Genomic DNA, 22,098 nt, shown 5'->3' with positions numbered 1-22,098 from the left:
CCTGCGCAGTCTCCCCCTGCCTCCTTCGTTCTCCCTTCCCGCTCTCCCCGGCTCCCTCCCCCCGTCCCCGCGCCCGGCGTTCCGAATCAATAAAGCTTTCAACAAGAAAGCCCTCCTCCCTGCCCCCTCCCGCCGTCGCGGGGTGTGTGTGTGTTGTGAGCGCGCCACCCGCGTTGCCAATAAAGTTTTTTTTGTTCCCCCCCCCCCCCCCGCCCTTCCCCTTCCCCTTTCTTTCCGCCCGGCCGGGTCTGGCCGGGTCTGGCCGGGTCTGGCCGGCTCGGTGGCGCGCGCGCGCGCCCGGCCTCCCCTGGCGGCGGCGGCCCCGAGGAGGAGCGGCGGGGCCGGCCCGGGCTGCTGGGGTGGGTGTTTTTTTTTTTTAAATTGAACTTTATTGTTCCCCCGTGCCTTCCGCGCGGCCCCCGGCTGCCGCCCTGGGTGGTTGGGCGGCCGCCGCGCGCGGCCGGAGGATGCGCTGAGGGGGCGGCGGCGGCGGGTCCGGTCCGGTCCGGTCCGGTCCGGTCCGGGGGGATCGGGAGGCTTCGCCATGTCCGGGAGCCGGGCGGCGGCGGCGGCGGCGGCGGCGGCGGCGGGGGCGGGGGTCTCGGCCGGGACGGGCCCCGGCCCCTCGGCGGCCTCGGCGGTGACTTCCGCCACCTCGTCGTCGCCGTCGCCGTCGCCGTGTCCGGCGGGGCCCGGGGGTCCGGCGGGGGCCGGGGGCGCGGCGGGGGCCGGGGGCGCGGCGGGGCTCGGAGCCGGGCCGGGGGCGGCGGGCCTCTCTCGCCCGGGGAGCGCGGCCCGGCCCGGGGGCGGCGGAGCGGGATCGGCCCCGGCCTCGGCCTCGGCGGCGGCGGCGGCGGCGGCAGGAGGAGGAGGAGGAGGAGGCGGCGGCGGGAGCAGCTCCAGCTCCAGCTCCAGCAGCAGCAGCAGCAGCAGGAAGCGGCCTCTCCTCACCCCGCTGTGCAACGGCCTCATCAACTCCTACGAGGACAAAAGCAACGACTTCGTTTGGTGGGTTTGAGGGACGCTCCCTCCCCCTGCTCCATCCTCCTCCCCCCATGCCCCTTCCTCCATCCCCTTTCTCCCTTCCCCCATGTCCCTTCCTCTTTCCATCTCCTCGTCCCCCCATGCCCCTTCCCCACCCCCATTCTTCCTCCTCCTTTCCCCATTTCCCCTCCTCCTCCTCCTCCCCTTCCCCATCCCCCATTCCCCTTCCTCCTTCCCCCATTTCCCTTCCTCTTTCCTCCTCCTCCCCCATCCCCCTTCCCCACTCCCCTTCCTCCAGGTTCCTTCCTCTTTCCCCTTTCTTCCTCCCCCAAGCCCCTTGCCCCTCCGTTCTCTTCCCCCCATGCCCCTTCTCCATGCTCCTCTCCCCTCCCTCCATCCTCCTCCCCCATCCTCCTTCCCCCTCCTCCTCCTCTCCCCATGCCCCTTCCCCATTCTCCTCTCTCCTTCCTCTTCCCCCTCTTCCTCTCCCCATACCCCTCCCGCCATGCCCCTTCCCCATCCTCTTCCCCCTGCTACCACTAATAATCACTGTATTTTTGTAGCTTGCTACATGCCAATAAATAGTAATAATACTTACGGTGTTTGTTAAGTGCTTACTATGTGCCAGGCACTGTATTGAGCACTGGGGTGGAGATGGGCAAATCGGGTGGGACGTAGTCCCTGTCCCATGTGGGGCTCACAGTCTCAATCTCCATTTTGCAGGTAGGTAACTGAGGCACAGAGAAGTGAAGTGACTTGCCCAAGGCCCCAGCAGACAAGTGACAGAGCCGGGATTAGAAACCGTGACCTTCTGACTCCTAGGCCCATGCTCTATCCACTACGCCATGTTGCTTCTCAGTAATAATTATCATTAACCGTATTTATTCAGCGCTTAGTCTGTGCAAAACACTGCCCTACTATTACGGATACTAATTACAGTGTTTGTTAAGTGCTTACTATGTGCCAGGCACTGGGGAGGATACAAGCAAATCGGGTTGGACACAACCCCCGTCCCCTGTGGGGCTCTGTCTCGATCCCCATTTTACAGGTGAGGTAACTGAGACACAGAGAAGTGAAGTGGCCTGCCCAAGATCACACAGCAGACAAGTACGAAGCGCTGGGGAGAGTACAGTGTAACATCGAGCGCATTCTCTGCCTAAGACGAGCTCAGGGTATAGAGGGGAAGGCAGTAGTCATGATGGTATTTATTAAGCGCTTACTGGGTGGAAAACCCTGGGAGAGAGTAGGCTGGTAGGAGTCTTTAACCTCGACGGCAGGGAACGTGTGCATCGACTCTATTGTTGCATCGCACGCTCCCAAGCGCTCGGGACAGTACTCCGCACACGGTGCGTGCTCAGTAAATACTGTGGATTGAAGCTTGTTGTGGGCCGGGAAGGTGCCTACCGAGTGTGTTGTAGCGTATGCTCCCCAAGCTATTAGAACGGTGCCCCGCACACAGTAAGCACTCAAATACCATTGATTGAATCGGGCACAGTCCCCAGCCCTCAAGGAGCTTATAGTCTACAGACTACGCAGAGGGCTGAAGAAAGGAATACAGAAGTGGAACTTACACCTATTCCCTGCCCATCTTGGGGCACACAGTCTAAGAGGTGCAGTTAGGTGCAGTTTGGCTGCATTTTCACAGCCAAAGTAGGTTCATTCAATAGTATTTATTGAGCGCTTACTATGTGCAGAGCACTGTATTAAGCACTTGGAATGTACAAATCAGTAACAGAGACAGCCCCTGCCCTTTGACGGGCTTACAGTCTAATTGGGGGAGATGGACAGACAAGAACAATAGCAATAAATAGAATTAAGGGGATGAACATCTCATTAAAACAATAGCAAATAAATAGAATCAAGGCGATGTACTTCTCATTAACAAAATAATTCCCGCTGTGATGGTCACACCCACGGGCACAGCCTCGCCGTCAACAGTGTCGTCTTTCTGCCGAAGGATGACTACCTGGTCTCCTCCCTTCCTTGGCTCTTCCCGCTTGGTGGCTTTCTTAGATGACGAGTCACATCCACCTCCGCTGGCCCAAATGGTTCTAGTAGGCAGAGAGAGGACCAGCGCATTATCAACCACCACAAACATACCTTCACCTGAACGTCCGGCAGAAACCTCGTTGAGGTGTTGCGAGATAGGGCAAGGATGGGAAAGAGAGGGCAATTATAGGGGAGGTTACAAAGCAAAATGGAATAGGTCGTGGCTAGAGAGAGGAAGAGACCAGGTAAGTGGTTGATAAGCAGGTCTTATTAAGTCTTCCTAGTTTGTGGAATTTCATTCAGACCTAGCTTTCATTTTCTTGAGCCCTGAGAGTTCATCTGTTTCGTTACCTGAGCCTGTTCCTTTTCGTTTTCTTGGGTGGAAGAGCGCGATGGGGCTATATGGGCTACAAGCTCTTGGTCAATTTCAGATTTTCCCTAGTACAGTCTTTTAGCCTCTGGTCACTGAGATCGCCAACACTGGCTAAAATTGAGTGAGGCAGGGGTCGGTTCGGGGCTCTCGCCCCGTCTCCGGAGCCGTGAAGGCCAGTCCAATTTGGAGCTGCGGAAATGAGGTTGGAACTCAGGGAAGCGCCCTGCCCTCAATAGGTGCTCAAAAATTGGTGATGATGCTCGGTCGGTCAGTAGAATTTAGTGAGTTTCTGTGATGTGCCGAGCACTGCAGGAAGTTCTTGGAAGAGCACAGTTGAGTTAGAAGACACGGTACCTGCTCCCCCACCCCCACCCCGAATGGGTGGCCCAGAAATCCTCCCATTTCCAGGGACCCTGAACCCAGGTTACGGTCGGTCCTTAGCCGAACCTGGGGCCCCTCGTGACGCTGCCGTGGGAGATCTCCACGTGGAGTTCAGTGCTTCTCCCACCACGATATCTCTGCCAAGGTGACTGGAGTCTGGTTTGGTCACAGTCCTGACCCCGAGGTGCCCTGGAAGGAGGGCAGCGGCCATGGGGCTGCCGATCCCCCTCTGCCCCTTCAGCGCCCGTGGCGATGCGGACCCCTGGCTCTCTCCGGCCTTGGTCAAGCGGGTTTAGCGAAGCAAGCCTAAGATGTGTGTGACTAGAATGTCTGAAATTAGTTTAAGGGATGTTTGAAAATGTGTTTAAACCTAGCTAAAACTTTTTTTAATTGGGGGGAAAAAGGACTATATATATATATATATATTTTTAACCAGTATTAAGCAGCCTACCATGTGCCGGGCAGATCTGGGACTAGAACCCAGGTCCTGTGACTCCCAGGCCCGTGCTCTTTCCAGTAGGCCTCACTGCTCTCTCATGCTCTCCTCTGTTTCAGTTTTCATCGCAGGGTATAATCAATCTGTGGTCTTTGAGTGCTGCTTATGTGCAGAGCTCTGTACTAAGCGCTTGGGAGAGAGAAATACAACAGATTTAGCAGACACGTTCTGTGCCATAATGAGTTTACACAGTTGTTATCAGAAGCAAAGTATTTTATCTCTCCTGTAGAAATGGAAGTTGGCCTTCATGGGTCCGAAGAGAAGCCAGGGCCCCCCACACATTAGGGACTTGCTCGAAGATGCACATTCCAGTGGGACAGCAAGGAACGCTTCATTCTCGGTCCTTCAGTTTCAAGGACTCCTTGAGCATCTGACTCCTTTCCAGGGGACTGTTTGCCTTTTCACTGAACTCTTCATGGTTTTCCTCCTTAGCGGTCCCCAACTAGGGCTTGCTCCAGAGGCGATGGGCCCTGGGAGCTTCGCTCTCAGTCTGAAGCCAAGGAATTTGCATGTGCATAGACAAGACTGCGCTGCCCCATCCCGGACCCACAGGCTAAAGAATATTTGGGGTTCAGACGGACCCGGTAGGGGTTTTGGGAGGACCCCAACCATTGGAGGAGGAGGAGGAGTCGACCGAGCGGAGAGGAAACTGGAGATTGTAACTCGTAGCTAGTGATGGGCGTTGGGGAAGAGGGAATCCTGGAGATGGGTCCTTGAGGAAGCAGGGCTAGAGCTGGCGTGAGTGCTGTGAGGTACAGTGAAGCCTCGATGTGTAGAACAGAATGTTTGGGTTGGGGTGGGCACCCCCGGGGAGGCTGAAGGGAAATAGCTTTGTAATAGTGGTTTATAGGCGAGGGGTTTCAGAAGGTGGAATTGTTCGGGGACCGATTACCCAGCCTCCTCGCCATTCTTCCTTCTCCCCAAGCCTCCTCCCTTTTGGCCATTTCACGGCTAATGGTTCCGTCGATCAGATGAGCTAGAGGCGGTCGAAGGAAGCGAACTCCAGCTAGTAGTCCCGGCTATGGTTTTATTTCCTCTGTTGAAACCATTGATGTGTTAGGAGGATTTGACTGAAATGAAGTGAGTGGTCGTGTTATCCTCCGCTTTCTCGTTCTAGTGCCGTTGGTTTGGGGATTCCTGGGGATCGGGGGTTGGGGGAGGGTGGGGGGCGGCATGCAGGCGTTAGGCCTTTGAGGATAATCACCAATTCAGCTTCTGAGAAAATGAAGCTAAGTGATGGTGGCGATGCAGAGGTGTTTGAGCTCAGTACACTTGGGGAAGTAGCCGTGTACTTGGGATGGCCATCTGGCCGGAAACCTTCCTTGATACAGTAGGATTGGGGTCAAACCACTGTATATCGTACTGACGAGGAAGGGGAGAAAAGAGAGATGAGAAGAGCGAGGTTCACGCTCTTACAGTGAAGGCCCTGCCACCCGAGCACTTGCTGCTTCTCTTTAATTAGCGATCGTTCAGTATTCGTTATTGAACTTTTAATTGTCCCTGTGTTTGTTTTCTTCTTCAGGTTGTGAATTCCTCACAGGCAGGGCCTACCTCTAATTGTTTTCTCCATATCCCCAAGTGCCCAGCACGGTGCTCCCTACACAAAGGCCCTGACCTCACAATTTCGATGATACCGATAATGATGCTTGAAATAGGCTGATATGGGACGACTTTGAATCTTCCTCTGAGCACATTTATTAAGAAATGGGGACAGTTTCTAGGTGCTGAATGGTAGAACCCACATTCATGGGCTGCCCGCGTGAAGAAATCGAGGCTAGTCATTGTGGAACAGAGGTGCCAACTTTTCATTTGGAATGTGGAGGGGAAGAGGCTTGGGAAGGAGAGAGATTTGCAGGGAGCGGGCAGGTTTTAAAGCATTAATGGGTCAATCAGTTGTGTTATTTATTGAACGCTTACTGTGTGCAAAGCACCGTACTAAGTGCCTGGGAGGGTACAACACAAGAGAGTCGATAGTCACGTTCTCTGCCCGCAACAAGCTTACGATCTGTAGGGTACCCAGTTTGGGTTAGGTGGGTGCTTTTCAGCCGTGCTTAGATCTCGGTAGAGACTGAGGTGAAGCCAGGTAGGAGTCTGGCCCCAAAAGCCATGGATGCCGTCACTCCCACGGCCCCATGGAGTTGACACCTCTTTTGAGGCGTCACAACGAGGAATGACATTTCATTCTAAATTAGAGGCGTGTGAAGGTGCAATAGTGTCCATCCTTCCATACGGCTCTGAGACCTACACCCTGCACCAAAGGAACTGCCGGCTTGTGGAGCAGGCTCAGGGCTGTCGCCTAAGAGCTGTGCTCCATAGCAAACTACAGGTAAAGTGGGATTCCCCAGTTACCATGTCCAGAATGCCACCCGCCGGCCAGCTCACCCCCTCTTTACTTCACTGAAGAGGACATATGAGGGAAAAAAACAAGTTTCAGCAGTTGCTGGGTGGCTGCATCAGAAGAAGCATGTGTAAACAAGGAGGGCCCTACATGTGTTTTACTGACAGAGTCCGACAGAAGTTCTGGAGTAATAGCAACCAGGCCAGCCCGGCAGATGCAACCCAGAGAGTGGGAGGCCTCGGGAGGGCCGGGATGCCGGGAGGCCAACTCCAGAACAACTGCGAGCTCCCCACGGGGATGACGGCCCCCAAAGCTTTTTTGCACTGGACTCCTGAGTCTCGTTCATCTAGGGTCTCCTGACGGGATCCAGATTTCCAGTCAGGGCCCAAAAAAACCCAAATGGTGGCCTTCCGGCCTGTTGGCTCTTTGAAGCTGTCTCTTCAAAAGTCCCCACCCCCATTGAAGCCCCTACCCTCCTCTGGCCATTGCCTTCAAAATGAGAAGTTGGCACCCAGGTCAAAATGGCAAAGATCAGTCTTTAGGAGCATAGAATGAAGAATAGATTGCTGATTGTGAGTAAGACTTTTCAGGTCCTATTTGGGCATGTCTCCCTCTCCCCTCCCCACCCCACGACAAACAAACTCCTTACCATAAGCTTTAAAGCACTGTATCAACTTGCCCTCTCTTACCTTATCTCACCAATCAACCCCAGCCCAACCTGCACACTTTACTCCGTGCCAGCTTATTCACCGTGCCCCCATTTTGTCTCTTGCACCTCCGACCCCTTCCCCAAGTCCTCCCCCTAACTTGAAACTGACTCCCCCTCCAAATATGCCAGAACACCACTCTCCCCACCTTCAAAGCCATATTAAGGGTAAATCTCCAGGAGGCCTTCCCTGATGAAGCCCTCTTATGGCCAGCATGCTATCCCTTCTACGTCTATGCACTTGGATCTGTGACCTTTGGGCATTTGGTAGTCATCTCACCCTCAACCCCACATCACTTACGTGCATATCTAGAAATTATATATTATAAATTATTTCTTTTAATGTCCTTCCCTCTGGATTGTAAACTCATTTTGGTCAGGGAACGTGTCTACCAACTCTGTTGGATTATACTGTCCCAAGCATTTAGTACAATGCTCTGCATCCAGGAAGTGCTAAATAAATACCAGCTATGATGATGGATGATGTACTAAGCATTTGAGAAAGTACAATACAGTTGGTAAGCACAGTCACTGTCTACAAGGAGTTTACAGTCTGAAGGGGAGTGTTACTTTCAGAAACATACAACAGAAAGTCTCTTTCATCTTGTTGTGAACAATTTGCTACTGTTTCCTCCTTGTAGTTATTTGACCTCATTAGTATCTCGGACCATAAGATTTGTTAGGAGCATTTGATGTATGGTATTCATTCATTCATTCAATAGTATTTATTGAGCGCTTACTATGTGCAGAGCACTGTACTAAGGGCTTGGGATGAACAAGTCGGCAACAGATAGAGACAGTCCCTGCCGTTTGACGGGCTTACAGTCTAATCGGGGGAGATGGACAGACGAGAACAATGGCAATAAATAGAGTTGAGGGGAAGAACATCTCGTAAAAACAATGGCAGCTAAATAGAATCAAGGCGATGTACAATTCATTAACAAAATAAATAGGGTAATGAAAATATATACAGTTGAGCGGACGAGTACAGTGCTGTGGGGATGGGAAGGGAGAGGTGGAGGAGCAGAGGGAAAAGGGGAAAAAGAGGGTTTAGCTGCGGAGAGGTAAAGGGGGGGTGGCAGAGGGAGAAGAGGAGCTCAGTCTGGGAAGGCCTCTTGGAGGAGGTGAGTTTTAAGTAGGGTTTTGAAGAGGGAAAGAGAATCAGTTTGGCGGAGGTGAGGAGGGAGGGCGTTCCAGGACCGCGGGAGGACGTGGCCCAGGGGTCGACGGCGGGATAGGCGACACCGAGGGATGGTGAGGAGGTGGGCGGCAGAGGAGCGGAGCGTGCGGGGTGGGCGGTAGAAAGAGAGAAGGGAGGAGAGGTAGGAAGGGGCAAGGTGATGGAGAGCCTTGAAGTCTAGAGTGAGGAGTTTTTGTTTGGAGCGGAGGTCGATAGGCAACCACTGGAGTTGTTTAAGAAGGGGAGTGACATGCCCAGATCGTTTCTGCAGGAAGATGAGCCGGGCAGCGGAGTGAAGAATAGACCGGAGCGGGGTGAGAGAGGAGGAAGGGAGGTCAGAGAGAAGGCTGACACAGTAGTCTAGCCAGGATATAACGAGAGCCTGTAACAGTATTTCCCACTACAAGCTCAGATTATTAAAAAAAAATTGACCTCTAGTTTTCTCCGTTTTCAATCAGTCAGATTAGGCTTGTTCACAGGATGTTCTGAGAAGTTCACATGGGAGTTTTAGTCTCAAATTTATCCACTTACCCATATTGAATGTTGGGTAACTACATGGTTCTCCTTCCCCTGGACTATCATTTGTCCATTCATCAAGTGAGTAACTGCTCATTAGGGAAGTGTGTCCTCAGGCCAGGCCAATAACTGGCAGATTTTTGTGGTTCAGCTGTGAACATAGCCAGAGGGTATTTTTCATAAGTAAACGTGAGTAAAGAGTACCACCACCAGACTCTGTCATGAGTGCTTATGAGAAGAAACCAAAAAATTGCATTGAGTCCATATTGTTGTTGCAGGGGAAAGGATAACTTCTTTCAACTCCACTGGCCAAACACCAATACAGACTGGGATAATGAGCCTTTGTAACACAAAAAAGCATGGGGGCCATTGTGGCTCCACTCTCAACCAAAGGGGGAATTCAGTGTTCTAAACGTAAGTAGATCGATAGTCTATAGAGAGGTATTTCATGCAGAAAAGTCTCAGGTACCAGGCTAAGAGCTGGGATGGAGTGGGTTGCTCTTTGAGACAGGGGTGGTAGACTGAGCCCTGGGTTCTGGGCAGGGATTGGGTCTACCAACCATTTTTGGATTGTACTCTTCCAAGCGCCTAGTATAGTGCTCTGTGTACAGTAAGTACTCATTAAATACCATTGATTGGGCTGTGCAGAGCTTTACTCCAAGGCACTTTCAACTCTGCTCACCAAACCACAAATCCGCTCTCTTGTCATTGCTCCCACACTGCCACGTAAGCCAAGCTTGCAGCTGCTGCTGCTGCTTTCAAATCAATGACAATTATTGAGTGCTTACTCCATATAGAGCAGTTAATGGTATTTGAGCACGGACTATGTGTGGAGCGCTGTTCTGAGCGCTTGGGAGAGTAGAGCAGAACAGAATTAGCAGACACGTTCCCTGCCCATAAATGACCTTACACTCTAGAGTACTGTACTAAGTCCTTTGAGAGAGTACATTAGAGTTATTAAGTGTGATCTCTGCTTCAAGGAAGTACATTCTAGCATGGGTGGCAAACACTAAAGTAAATTTCAATTAGGGGCAAGCATGAAGTGACAGTTGGAGGAGATAAATAGTGGAAAGGTGAGGTTAATCAGGGAAGGCTTCCTGAAGGAGATGTGATTTCAAAAGGGCCTTGAAACAGTGAGGATGAGTAGAGGGGCGAGAGTTGATTGAATACCTTAAAAGTCGGAGGTCAGAAGTTGGCTAAGTTTGGGGGTTTTTTTCAGTGGGGTGATGTACGCAGAACGTTGTTTTAGAAAAATAATCTGAGCAGCAGAGTGAAATATGGACCGGAGCGGTGGCGTACTGGAGGTAGGGAGGTATGCGAGGAGGCTGATGCAGTTGTTGAGTCGAGAGATAACGTGTCTTTTTCCCCTTGTACGCTGTGGGCTCCTCACGGGCCGGGATTGTACTTTCCCAAGCACTTAGTACAGCGCTCTACCCACAGAATGCACTCAAATACTATTGCTTGATTCATTGAAGTGCTTGGGTCCTCGTAATGGTGGTTTGGATGGAGAGGAATGGGTGGATTCCAGAGGTGTAGTGGAGGAAGACCCACCAGCATCTGAGGACAGACCGAATGTGGGGGCATATAGGAAGAGGAGTGAAGGATAAACAAGGGAAAAGCTGGCTTGCTTTGTTGCCAATCACTGTGCTTATACCATAAGGCAAATTATCCTCCCTCCTCCCTTCAAAAGTGGCAATTACGGTGACAGAAGCCCCACAAAAGGGCGGTGGGGGTGAGCAGTGGCGGCCGTGTGGCTGAGGATCATCTGAAGGCTCTGTTGCGAGCCGGTAGAGGGAAAAAGTTCAGGCTGTGAGGACCCTTTGGCCCCCAAGCCCAAACGTCGGGGGGACCAGTGCTGGATTTCTTAACTGTCACAGACTGGGAATGTGACATCTACCATACCGTTGGGATCTGCTCTCCACCTTCCTGGGAAGGGTTTTTAGAGGGAGTGTCTCAAATTTTAGTGATAGCAGGGAACCGAGCCTTAAGTAACTTGCCTTAATGCTGAGAGAAGCTTTAAGGCCTTGTAGGGGATTAGGGACTTTGTAGATTGAAGAGTGGTCATCTGAGAGAGGTCTGGAAGGTGGTGTGGCCTCTGGATCTTTTTTCTTGTATGCGGCCCGAGAACTGGTCCTCTGGTCAGGCAGATTCCTTGATAATTGAGCATTCTTCATCTCAACCATTATGACAATTAATGGGGTCAGACAAAGAGAACTCAGCAGTCAGGCGGGAATGGGGTGAGGGAGAGTTTTGCTTAGGGTGGGAGGAGCAGCTTGGCCCCAGCAGAGGGATCTGTATTGTGGGTGTGGGGGGTGGATGGGGTGCGTGGGAATGAGGGGTGGAGGGCTCTTGAGTGGTAAGGGGCCAGGATATATGGGTAGACATATGTGGGATCTTCTACTGTCCTCATGAGAAGAAGAGAGGCACAGTGGAAAGAGCCTGGGCCTGAGCGTCAAAGAACCTGGGTTCTAATCCCAGCTCTCCCACTTGTCTACTGTGCGACCTTAGGTGAGTCACTTCATTTCTCTGTGAGCCCTATGTGGGGCATGGACTTTGTCCAACCTGATTAGCTTGTGTCTACCACAACACTTAATACAGTGCCCGACGTGGTAAGCGCATATCAAGTACCATGGGAAAAAAAAATAAAAGGGTTGGGTAGGGAGGTATGTCATGTGGTGGCCAAATGGGGAAAACTAGAGGACTAAGGTTTCTAAATGGGAACAAAAGCTTGTGTCTAATTCTCATCCATGTAGGTAGTGTTTCCCAATGCTCAGTTCAGTGCTTTAGCACACAGTAGTCACTTCATAAATACCGTTTCCACTGTTGCTACAGGAAAAGCGCAGTAGTTACATCATTAAAGATGATCTCTGTTCTAAAATGCTCGCTTCTCTTCACGTGGCCCAGGTGCCAGAGGACAGCATGTTGGATCATCATGCCTGCCAAGTTCCTGTCACTTTTTATCGTCCCTGGAGACCCCTGGCGACCCCGGCCATCGGTTCTTTGGCTCCCCCCCCCCCCCCCAATCCTCCGCTCCAGTTATTTGCAGTGGGTGCAAGTAAATGGGGTCCTGGGAAGGGGAGAGGGGGCTGAGACTTGGGAAGACATCCGGAACCCTGGTGCTGCCATCCAAGCAGGCATTTCGGAAGCCACGGTGGTATGCGTCTGTGTACCCAGAATACCCCCTGCCCTCCCCTGCCCCCTGACTAAACTTGGAAAGGAAGCAGCAGGGCTGATGCTTGACACAGACCACAATTATGTGTTCTGTTTTATTTCTTGCTTCTTGTTTTCACTCTTTCGTTTGTTTAAATAAAAAAAAATAAGCAAGCTTTTTATTGGAATTTTTTAAAAAAATCCGTCTTCTGCTTCACATTTCTACAAGAAATGTATTGTTTTGTTTCTGGGCTACTAATTTAGCTAACAAATCCAATCGGAGTTCGGTTCAAATTTGGTTCATCTCGCTGGTAATTCTCCAGACCTTTCAAAAATTGCTGAATATAGATGAGAAAAATCGATCCAAGCCTGAACGCTTCATCCAGTTCTGGAAAGTATTTTTGCTTAAATATTTTGGCCTATGTAGGCTAGTGTGCTGTAGTTTAAAATGAGGATATTTTGCGGTTGTAATACAGTAAGTGTTTATAGTGGATGACTTGAATATTAAATTTTACTTAATCTCTAAAAGAGAGTAATCTAGAGGCATTGCAGATTTCGGCTTGGCTCCCACTTGCTACAGGCAGTGGAACTCTCTGACAGGGTCAATTTTGAGTACTCCACAGATGAGGTGTGCTCTGGGTCTGGAAACCAAGGCTGCTGGGAAGTGGACAGATGTAGCTAATTGCTCATAGGTGGCTCGGCCAGTTAAATTAATCTGTCCCAAACCTTGGCCAACCTGACATGGGGAAGGTCCTTGTCTCTAGGGCTACTGTCCACCTGCGTGAGGTAGTAGGCTCTGGTCCCTCAAGTTGGAACCCTCCTGGCCCTGAGCAACCCTCACCAATTCCTTCCTTTGCACCGGAGAAAGAAGTCAGGGCTTACCTGGACCTCAGCATTTATTGAGCCTCCACGTGGTGCGGTGCATTGCGTTAGGTACTTGAGAAATATAAACTAATGAAGCGGCACCTTTACCTCTCCACAAGGTGCTTTCACTCTACAGGGGGAGAGACGTAAAAATGTTTACAACTAGAGTGGTCCAAATCAGTAACAGCCTCTTGAGGAATCAGGTAAGATTTTCTAGGTCCAGGGCCGCCGGGGGAGGTAGGGAAGGAGGCAGGAGAATCCTTGGCTGCCAGATCCCAGCAACACACATGCACGACGGTTGACATGCAGAGTAACACGCTTTGTGACCTTTTCCCCTTAGCGGGCAGGCCTGGGCAAGCTGGCCTAAGTTGATTGGGGTAGGGGGCCAGTGTGGGCCCTGACCCGCGCCCAGTACGGGGATCGCTGGTCTGGGCAGGGGTCTCTGGCACACTGCTGATCTAAGCATTGTTTAGAAAAGCTCTGGAGAGGACATCGTGACAGTATTCTGAAATATTATTTTGTCCTTGAAATGAAAAGCTCCTTATTGACAGGGACCATGTCTAACAACTCTGTTGTATGATACTTTTTTAGGGGCTCAGTACAGCAGTCTGCTCCCAGTAAAGCACTCTATAAATACCACTGCTTTAATATATAAAAGTGCTTTTACCAGCGGTTAAATACTGGGCCAACTGAAAGGGGGTTGAAGGCCAGTTAGGGGTCTGGGTATTAAACAGGCTCCGCCCTCCCCCTGACTTTTCTAACACCGTAGACTGCCCCACATGTCTCACCAGCCCATAGCCTCGGCATTATCATCGACTCGTCTCTCTCATTCACCCATATATTTAATCTGCTACCAAATTCTGTCGGTCTGTCTTCATAACATTGCTAACCTCTGCCCTTTTCTCTCCATCCATCCACGTATCCTACGCTACCTTGTCTACTGCATCGGCCTCCTTGCTGACCTCCCTGCTTCCTGTGTCTCCCCACTCCAGGCCTTACTTCACTGCTGCCCGGATCATTGTTCTACAAAACTTGTTCAGTCCCTGTTTCCCCATTTCTCAAGAATGTCCAGTGGTCCATTCACCTCCTCATCAAACAAGCTCCTTAGTGAATCACTCAATCAACTTGCTCCCTCCTACCTCACCTTGTCGATATCTCACTTCGACCCAGCATGTTTGCTTTGCTCCGCTAACCCTAACCTACTCACTGTACCTTGATGTCATCCCTCTCACTGCCGCCCCTGCATCCTGCCTCTGGTCTAGAGCTCATTCCTCCTCCTCCTCTGTATCTGACAGTCACATCTCTCAGAGGCTACCCTGACTAAGCCTCCATTTCCCCTACTCCCTCTCCCTTCTGTGTTGCCCTTGCACTTGGATTTATATCCTTTATTCCTCTCACCCTCAGCCCCAGAGCACTTATGTCCATAGTTTGATTTAGTGTCTGTCTCTCCCTCTAGGCTGTAAGTTCCTTGTGGCCAGGAACTGTGTCTACCAACTCCCTTATATTGTACTTTTCCAAGTGTTTAGTACAGTGTGCTGTACAACAGTAAGTGCTCATTAAACACAATTGGTTGATTGATTGGGGTGTCATTTTTTCATTGGAAGTAATCAGACTTTTTTATTGATTTTTTTTTTACTCAAGATACCATCCTGTGATTTTCTTGTTCTTGTCTTGGTTGGCATTTCCTATTGAAAAGAAGGCAGGACTGAAATCAGGAGAACCAGATTCTTATCTTGACTCTGCCACTTGCCTCTTCAGTGACCTCAACTTCTCTGGTCCTCAATTTGTTCATCAATAAGATAGAAATTAAATAATACTTGTTCTCCCTTCCCCTTAGGCTGAGGCTCATATGAGCCAGGGATTGCATCCCATCTGATTATCGTGACCACCCCAGTGCTTAGCACAGTGCTGGGCGCCTAATAAGCACAAATAAGCAAATCCACATCAATTAGTTATTTTGCCCAGTTTTCTCACTATTTCTTAAGGAGAGCAATGGTTAGGCTTGCTATTCTTTAGGGACTTTGTGCTTCTATCTTTGCTTTCCTAGCCTGGTGATCCACATTTTTAAACTCCTGCATAGAGTAATTCAGGTGTTTGCTTATAAGTGACTTGTAACTAACTGACAGCGGGATCAATTGTAGGCATATTTAGTATTTGACAACAGGGTGAAGATATCAGCAGCATTTTCTTTCAGTTGTCTTGATTCCAATTGACCCTATGACAGAAGAAACTGTGTTTAGTTGGGAGAGGAAGAGAAGTGAAGGAGGAAGGAAGGATAGATGGATAGATAAGCTGCGCTGGAACTGCTGTTTCCGGCAGTGGGGCATAAATGTGGGTGATTTGTTTTTGCATTTTCAGGGTGAGGAAGGTAAAAATGAACCCTTTTACATTTAATTTGTATGAGGCCTTTCTCTTTAAAATAGCTTGCTCTAAAGATTTTTTAGTAGTTGAGTTTTTGTGACTATTTGTAGCTGTTGAAAGGTTTGTGTAGGCATTTTTTCTGGGTTCTAATGATTGCACATGAGGTTTCCCAATGCATTAGTAAAATTCAAATAGCAAACTGCCAAGTCATCCCTCGATCTTTCATTTACTCAGGTACAACAGTTTGGTTTTTCTCTCTGTGGACAGAAAGTAATCTTTTAGTGGTTTTATAATGGTTCCTTTGAACTCTATTTTGCTGATATAGGGACAGTGTTGCTCGTCTGGATTTTTAGAAACATGCCTCTGATTTTTTCATTTTTTCATTTCCTTTCAGCCCCATCTGTTTTGACATGATCGAGGAAGCATACATGACGAAATGTGGCCACAGCTTCTGGTAAGATGGTTTTGTTCCGTGTCAGAGTGCCTAAGTTGGTCACGCTCTTATCTCCAACTGAATTTGGACATCTTTGCTTGTTTCTTTAATAAACATAAAACAGTCCAAAGTTACACCATGTCAAAATCAGCAAAATACACTTAGGCCCCCTGAAGTTTTCGCCGTCCTGTCCCATACTTCTTATTATCTCAGTGTTGATTTGCTGTGGGCGCTAAAATGTCAGGAGCCTGAAGAAGTACTGTCTGCTGTTTACGCCTGTATTTCAAGGTTTTATTAAAGGTTTTACTTGCCAGGAATGGATTTTTTCATCTTGTATCAGGCACTGGGCCTTTGGAGCCCATGCTCATGTTCACTGCTGTTTTATCTGTTTAATTCACCATGCTTGGGTGTAGTCAAATTATCATTCTTCCTCCTCAGGAATAATTTGATGGCTTTAATTTTGAAGGTGAATGGTTCAGATGTCTAATTGTGCCTGCCAAATTCTAGGCTAGAGCTCTAAATTCCATGGCTGGTGTTTTGAAATTGCTAATGTTCTGGGATCGGTAGGTTGCTAACTCAACATGGTTATGTGTTACGGCTACTTGCCACCTTCTAGACAGGAAAGCAGTTTGCTTTGACACATTGTGCGTATCGTAAATAGATGGTTTTTTTTAGCTCATGCTCTTGTCCTGATGTGGACTCTTAGGTGGGTTGTAATGTTATAAATATGCCCATGGGTCATCCTGTGTTTGTCAGCATTCCTGGCATCCATTTTTAGATTATAAACTCTGATCTGTAGTATTTAGCTTTCCTTGTCTAATGCAGAACTCTGCACCAGCCATGGGTGGATGCTGAAGAAATTCTAGTAGATGACTTGATATGGGAAACAGAAATAAGAACTTCTCTTTATAATCCAGTTGCTGTATTTTTAAGGGTTTGTTCACGTGGTTCTATTCACAGATTGTCACTAATATAGAGTGAATAAAATTGCCTTATAAAGTAACAGTGTAATCTATCAGCAGTCTGGATTTGGAAGAAGAATTGGAAGACAGGAGATTTCATTGGGTGCTTAAGATTTTTCCCGTAGCACCTAGTTTCAATTTCTCATCGGCTCTGCTTATAGCCTGCCTGCGTCAGTGGTCTTATTTTGCTCTATTAATATGCATAGGCACACACCCACGTCCACTTTCGGACTCCTGTCCCGTTACTCTCTGGAGGGAAAAATCAATGTTGACTAGTGGATAATCCTATGTTTAATTAGCAAACAGAGCAGGAGGAAGCAGAGAGGTTTTGAGATGAGACCTCAGACAGACCAGTGCAAATAAGCAAATGAGATACAGCCTTGCAGACAGAGGTAGAAACCATCCGACCAGTTGAATTTTTGTTTGACTAGTCAGCTCAATCCCCATTTGTTGAGCCTCCCATAATGTAGCGGCTTTATTTTCTCTGGATGCTGAATGGGAGATGCTTCTTTTTGGACTGACCAAAGCAATCCAGCTTTGATCAGAGCAAAGTGTCCCTGCACCCCTTCAGGATGGGCTTCTGGACTGCCAGCCTACTTGGTTCTGCTTCTCTTTAGATCAGCCCTGGCTGCTTTTTGTTGAAGGTTCACAGATTAGGTGCTCTGTGACTTCATAGGACCTATGTTATTGGTAGACCTGATGTCCACCTGTTGAGTGAGTGGGAAGACTGTATTCATTCAGACTTTTTATTGAGCGCTTACTGTGTGCAAATCACTGTACTGAACGCTTGGGAGAGTACAATACGATAAGAGACACATTCTTTGTCCACAACGAGTTCTCGGTCTACAGGGGGAAACAGACATTAATATACGTAAATAAATACTTAAATTACAAATCGATGCATATGTGTTGTGAGGGTGGGAGGGAGGATGAATGAAGGGAGCAAGTCAGGGCAAAGCAGAAGGAAGTGGGAGAAGAGGAGAGGAGGACTTTGTCAGGGAAGGCTTCTTGGAGGAGATATGTCTTCAATAAAGCTTTGAAGTGATGGAGAGCAGTTATCTATCTATTATTTTTAGCAGTTAAAGTTTAGCACTGAAGTTTTGTGACTTCCTTAAACAGTGCGCTTCTTGTGGGAAAAGCTTTCTGAAGCGTAAAAGGAGCCAGAACATCAGCACCCGTCCTGCTGGGCTCATTAAAAAAAAAAAAATCAATTTATGACCTTTGCCAATAAGTGGAGGTTTTCAAGAAATCCTTTTGATACCAAGTGGAATCACATTGGAGAAAATAACTAAACCTATCAGTGATAGTTTCACCACCTATCAGATGGGGATGGATGATATTGCTGATCCTCTCAGCGGGGCTGTTGTGAGGAATAATCAGCACATGGTTGAAAATCGTTTTCTAAATCCATGGGGTAAATCCCCTGTAGACTTTTAGCTTCTTGTGGGCAAGGATCGTGTCTGCCAACTCTTTTGTATTGTATATTCCCAGGCGTGTAGTACAATGCTCAGCACATAGTAAGAGCTTAGTAATTGATGGGTTGTTCGCAAATATAATAATAATAACGATGGTATTTGTTAAGCACTTACTATGTGCCAAGCACTTACTATGTGCCAAGCACTGTTCTAAATGCTTGAAAATTACCATAATTGCCAAGGCCAGTCTGAATCACTGGATATTCTCAGTAATCTCATTTTGATGAAAATAAGTTTGTAATTATTGTATTACCTGGAAGTAAGAAGATGACAAACCAAATGCAAAGACTGGAAAGGGCTGCAGCAGCATTTACTTGTACATTTTATTTGAAGATGAAAAGCTGTCTGTAGAATTTATTTTATGATATCACTAAGTTCTGCCAGAAGGGTACTGTCATACTAATTCAGTTGTATTGTAATCTCCCAAGGACTTAGTACAGTGCTCTGCCCATAGGAGAGCTCAGTAAGTACAACTGATTGATGCATTTGCTTTTTCAGGCACGTGCACACGCTTAGGTAAAATCTCACTCTTAATGGTGTCAAATAAGAATAGTAGGAATAGTGATAATTGTGGTATTTGTTAAGCACTTACTATGAGCCAAGCCCATTAGTAAGCATGGGCCTAGATTCAAAAAATCACATTGGACATAGTCCCTGTCCCATATGGTACTCGTAGTCTAAAAGGGAGAGAGAACAGGTAGCGAGTCACCATTTTACAGGTGAGGAAACTGCAGCACAGAAAAGTTAGGTAACGTGCCTGAGGTCACCTGGCAGACGAATTGCAAGTGCTTTGAAGCAAAAGGAAGAACTTTTTTTATTTATGCATATATTAAGGTTTAGATCTAGGATTTTTATAAGTAATTTTCATAAAGCCACTCATTAATATCTCAGAGGTACGAACTCCCCACACCTTATGGTTCCTAGTTGTGCTTATGGGTTTTTTTGGTTGGTGTTTGTGTCTGTCGGAACTGTCATTGGGAATCTTGAACACAAGCTGGAAAGAGAGCACAGTAGGCAGTCAGTAACCACAATTGACAGACTGATTGCCTTTGCTGTTCCTGCCAGATCAGGGATAGCAAGCGGTGGCCCTAGAAATTCTCCCCAAGGCCCCTGCTGCTGATTCTTTGCCATCCTCCTGCCTCCGCCTACCAGTTTGCTTACATCCCTGAGCTAGACGACTAGCACGGCCATTTGCGTATGGAAGAAAAAAGATGCCCTTTGAAGCTCTCTGCTTCGTAAATCCCATACCTTACCTAACACCAGAGTGGCTTCTATCTTTTTCTTCAGGAGAATGAATATTTATTAGCTGAAATATGTGATTTGGTTGGAGCAGCCCTGTAGAAATATTGTTACTCGTAATCGGAATCTTTGCCTCTGCTCACCCAGTTTATTCTCAGGTAAATGAGATCATCTGCAAAATGAGTAAGATTGTAAGATGCATCTCATTTTCTTTTTAGCTTGTATCTTTCCTGCAACAGTGTTCTGTAGTGTTTTTGACTGGTTAAATATAAAAATGATTTAATTTAAATTGTACAGTCTGATATCCCTAGGAATGATAATTGTTTACCATTTTTAATATTGGTATGAGGGTGTTTTTTTTTTAAAAAAAAAAACCAAAACTCCTTTTTTCTATTAACAGTTACAAGTGTATTCACCAGAGCCTTGAAGACAATAACAGGTGCCCCAAGTGTAACTACGTTGTGGACAACATTGACCATCTGTACCCCAACTTCTTAGGTGAGTCCATAGAATTTTTTTTATGGTGACAAAACAAGCTTGCATGGACCTGCAGTTATGACAGAAGAGTTGTTTTGCTGCAGTGTTGTCTTGTGGCGTTTACGTGCAAGTGGTCTGTGTGACTTCATTGGATCTGGTGAGGACATGATGGTGTTTTTAATGGCTGGGCTCGTAGGGCCTATGTAGCCTGAGTGTTTCCCAGCTCTCTTCTCTCCAGGGGGTTTCAGTCAGCATCCCGTAAACACCCTTTAAACACCTCCCATCATTCTACAGAAATCACCTTTAGAAAAATGGGAACAGGTAAAAGACCTGAAACCTGGACACCGTTGGATACCGATTGGGCCCCCAGCTGAAGTGGAGATGTGCCTTCCTGGGGGATTGGATTGGGAGGTCTGGGCCCCCGGCATTTTAGTCCAGGCAGAGTTGTGCTTCAGAGGGATTCTGGTTTTCCTTATCTAGGAGTGTGACTTTTAAATAGTGTAGATCTTCTTTGTATAGACAGCTTCCTCCTTGCCCTTCTTCCTCCACATTGTCACTGACTATGTTGACCCCTTCTCAGTTCCTGCCTCCTCCTCTTCATCAGCAGTATTGAGCATTTATTGCGTGCAGAGCATTGTACAGAGCACTTGGGAAAGTACAGTGCAACAGAGTTAGTATGTTCCCTGCCCACAATGAGCAACCAGTCCAGAGGGTGACAGACATTAGTATAATGTAAGTAATGTATCCTTCGTCTTTATGAAAACTATGTTTCGTCTTTGCTGTGTGCTAAATTTAAGTCCTTTTCAGATCTCTACACAACTCTTGCCTCCGTGCACTTGTAGCTCAATTCATTTTTCATTCCTCGGCCACATTTTCTTTCACCCTCTTTATCGTGCTCTGTCGCGCTCTTCTCGGGACAATCTTTAATTAAGCCCTTCAGAAGTTTTCCTCTACAGACAAACATAAGGAGAAAAGGAAGAGTCAAAAAAAAGAAAAATCCCACTCTACTCAAATCAAAGCCCTTACCTCAAATGGTCTGTGTTTTCCCTCTGGCATGGGACTTAAACATTTGCCGGTCAAGAAAGTAGGCTGACCAGCCCAGCTTCCCCAGTAGGCTGTTTTGTTCATTCAATAGTATTTATTGAGCGCTTACTATGTGCAAAGCACTGTACTAAGTGCTTGGAATGAACAAGTTGGCAACAGATAGAGACAGTCCCTGCCGTTTGACGGGCTTACAGTCTAATTGGGGGAGACGGACAGACAAGAACAATGGCAATAAATAGAGTCAAGGGGAAGAACATCTCGTAAAAACAATGGCAACTAAATAGAATCAAGGCGATGTACATTTCATTAACAAAATAAATAGGGTAATGGAAATATATACAGTTGAGAATATATACAGTTGAGAGGTTCTCCATGAGGCATGCATCTCAACCCCTGCTCTGAGCCCCGGTCATCATTTCCAGCCCATTCCTGGTTTGTGCTAACCTCACCTTGGCTGGACCTGGCCCCAGAGCGGAGGACTGCCGTGGCAGGATTGAGGTCATGTGGGCTTCCTCTGGGCCCTGATGGGGATATTTCAAGTTGCTCCCACCCCTGTGCCTGCAGCTCAGATTTACTGGCTTCAGGTCCTGGAGAAGTAACCTGGTCTGCCTCGGAAGGGTGAGGTCTGATCACCCCAGCTCCATGAGCCCTCCAACTTGCCCAGCCACTGGCCTGTGTTCAGATTTGCAGAGAGTGGCCAACTGCTTAATTCCAGCTCAGTTGTAGAATGTGCATTCTTTCCTTAATGCTGAGAGAGCCCTATTGTTTGAAGGTACAATTCTAGAGAAGGGTCATTGTTTCTGGAATGATTTTAACATGGGCATTAGATTTGAACTTAATTAGAATTGGTCATGTAACTTACATGGGCTTTACAATTTCATAGTGTATTAGAATAAGAGGAAGGAATAAGGGAATTGTAAGGAATTGACAAAATAGAAAAGAAAGTTGGAATATGAAGTTTACTTTTCTCAGGCATTTAATTCCAATAGTTTTCCTCGCTGGATGTTGTTTTAACTTCATAAGCACAAAATTATAAGGTCACATTAGCCATAAACCATTTCATAAGTAAATATTCTCAGCTTCCTTGCTTCTTCCAAAACTGTAAAATCATTAAAGTGTTGTTATATTAA

The 22,098-nt window shown here is 47.8% G+C and overlaps 1 protein-coding gene across 1 annotated transcript in view; it reads left to right on the top strand.

Annotated features, from left to right (window-relative positions):
* The window catches only part of COP1 (COP1 E3 ubiquitin ligase), a 173,446-nt gene that overhangs the window by 8,369 nt on the left and 142,979 nt on the right, over positions 1-22,098 (top strand). The window contains exons 4-6 of the mRNA XM_039914350.1: positions 876-1,008; positions 15,733-15,792; positions 19,848-19,945. Coding sequence (XP_039770284.1) covers positions 876-1,008; positions 15,733-15,792; positions 19,848-19,945 — 291 coding nt within the window. The remainder of the gene's footprint in view (positions 1-875; positions 1,009-15,732; positions 15,793-19,847; positions 19,946-22,098) is intronic.

Source organism: Ornithorhynchus anatinus, chromosome 16 (assembly GCF_004115215.2).
Source record: "Ornithorhynchus anatinus isolate Pmale09 chromosome 16, mOrnAna1.pri.v4, whole genome shotgun sequence".
Classification (NCBI taxonomy): Eukaryota; Metazoa; Chordata; class Mammalia; order Monotremata; family Ornithorhynchidae; genus Ornithorhynchus; species Ornithorhynchus anatinus.
Note: the sequence above shows the minus strand (reverse complement) of the source record. Positions and strands in the feature narration are given on the sequence as shown.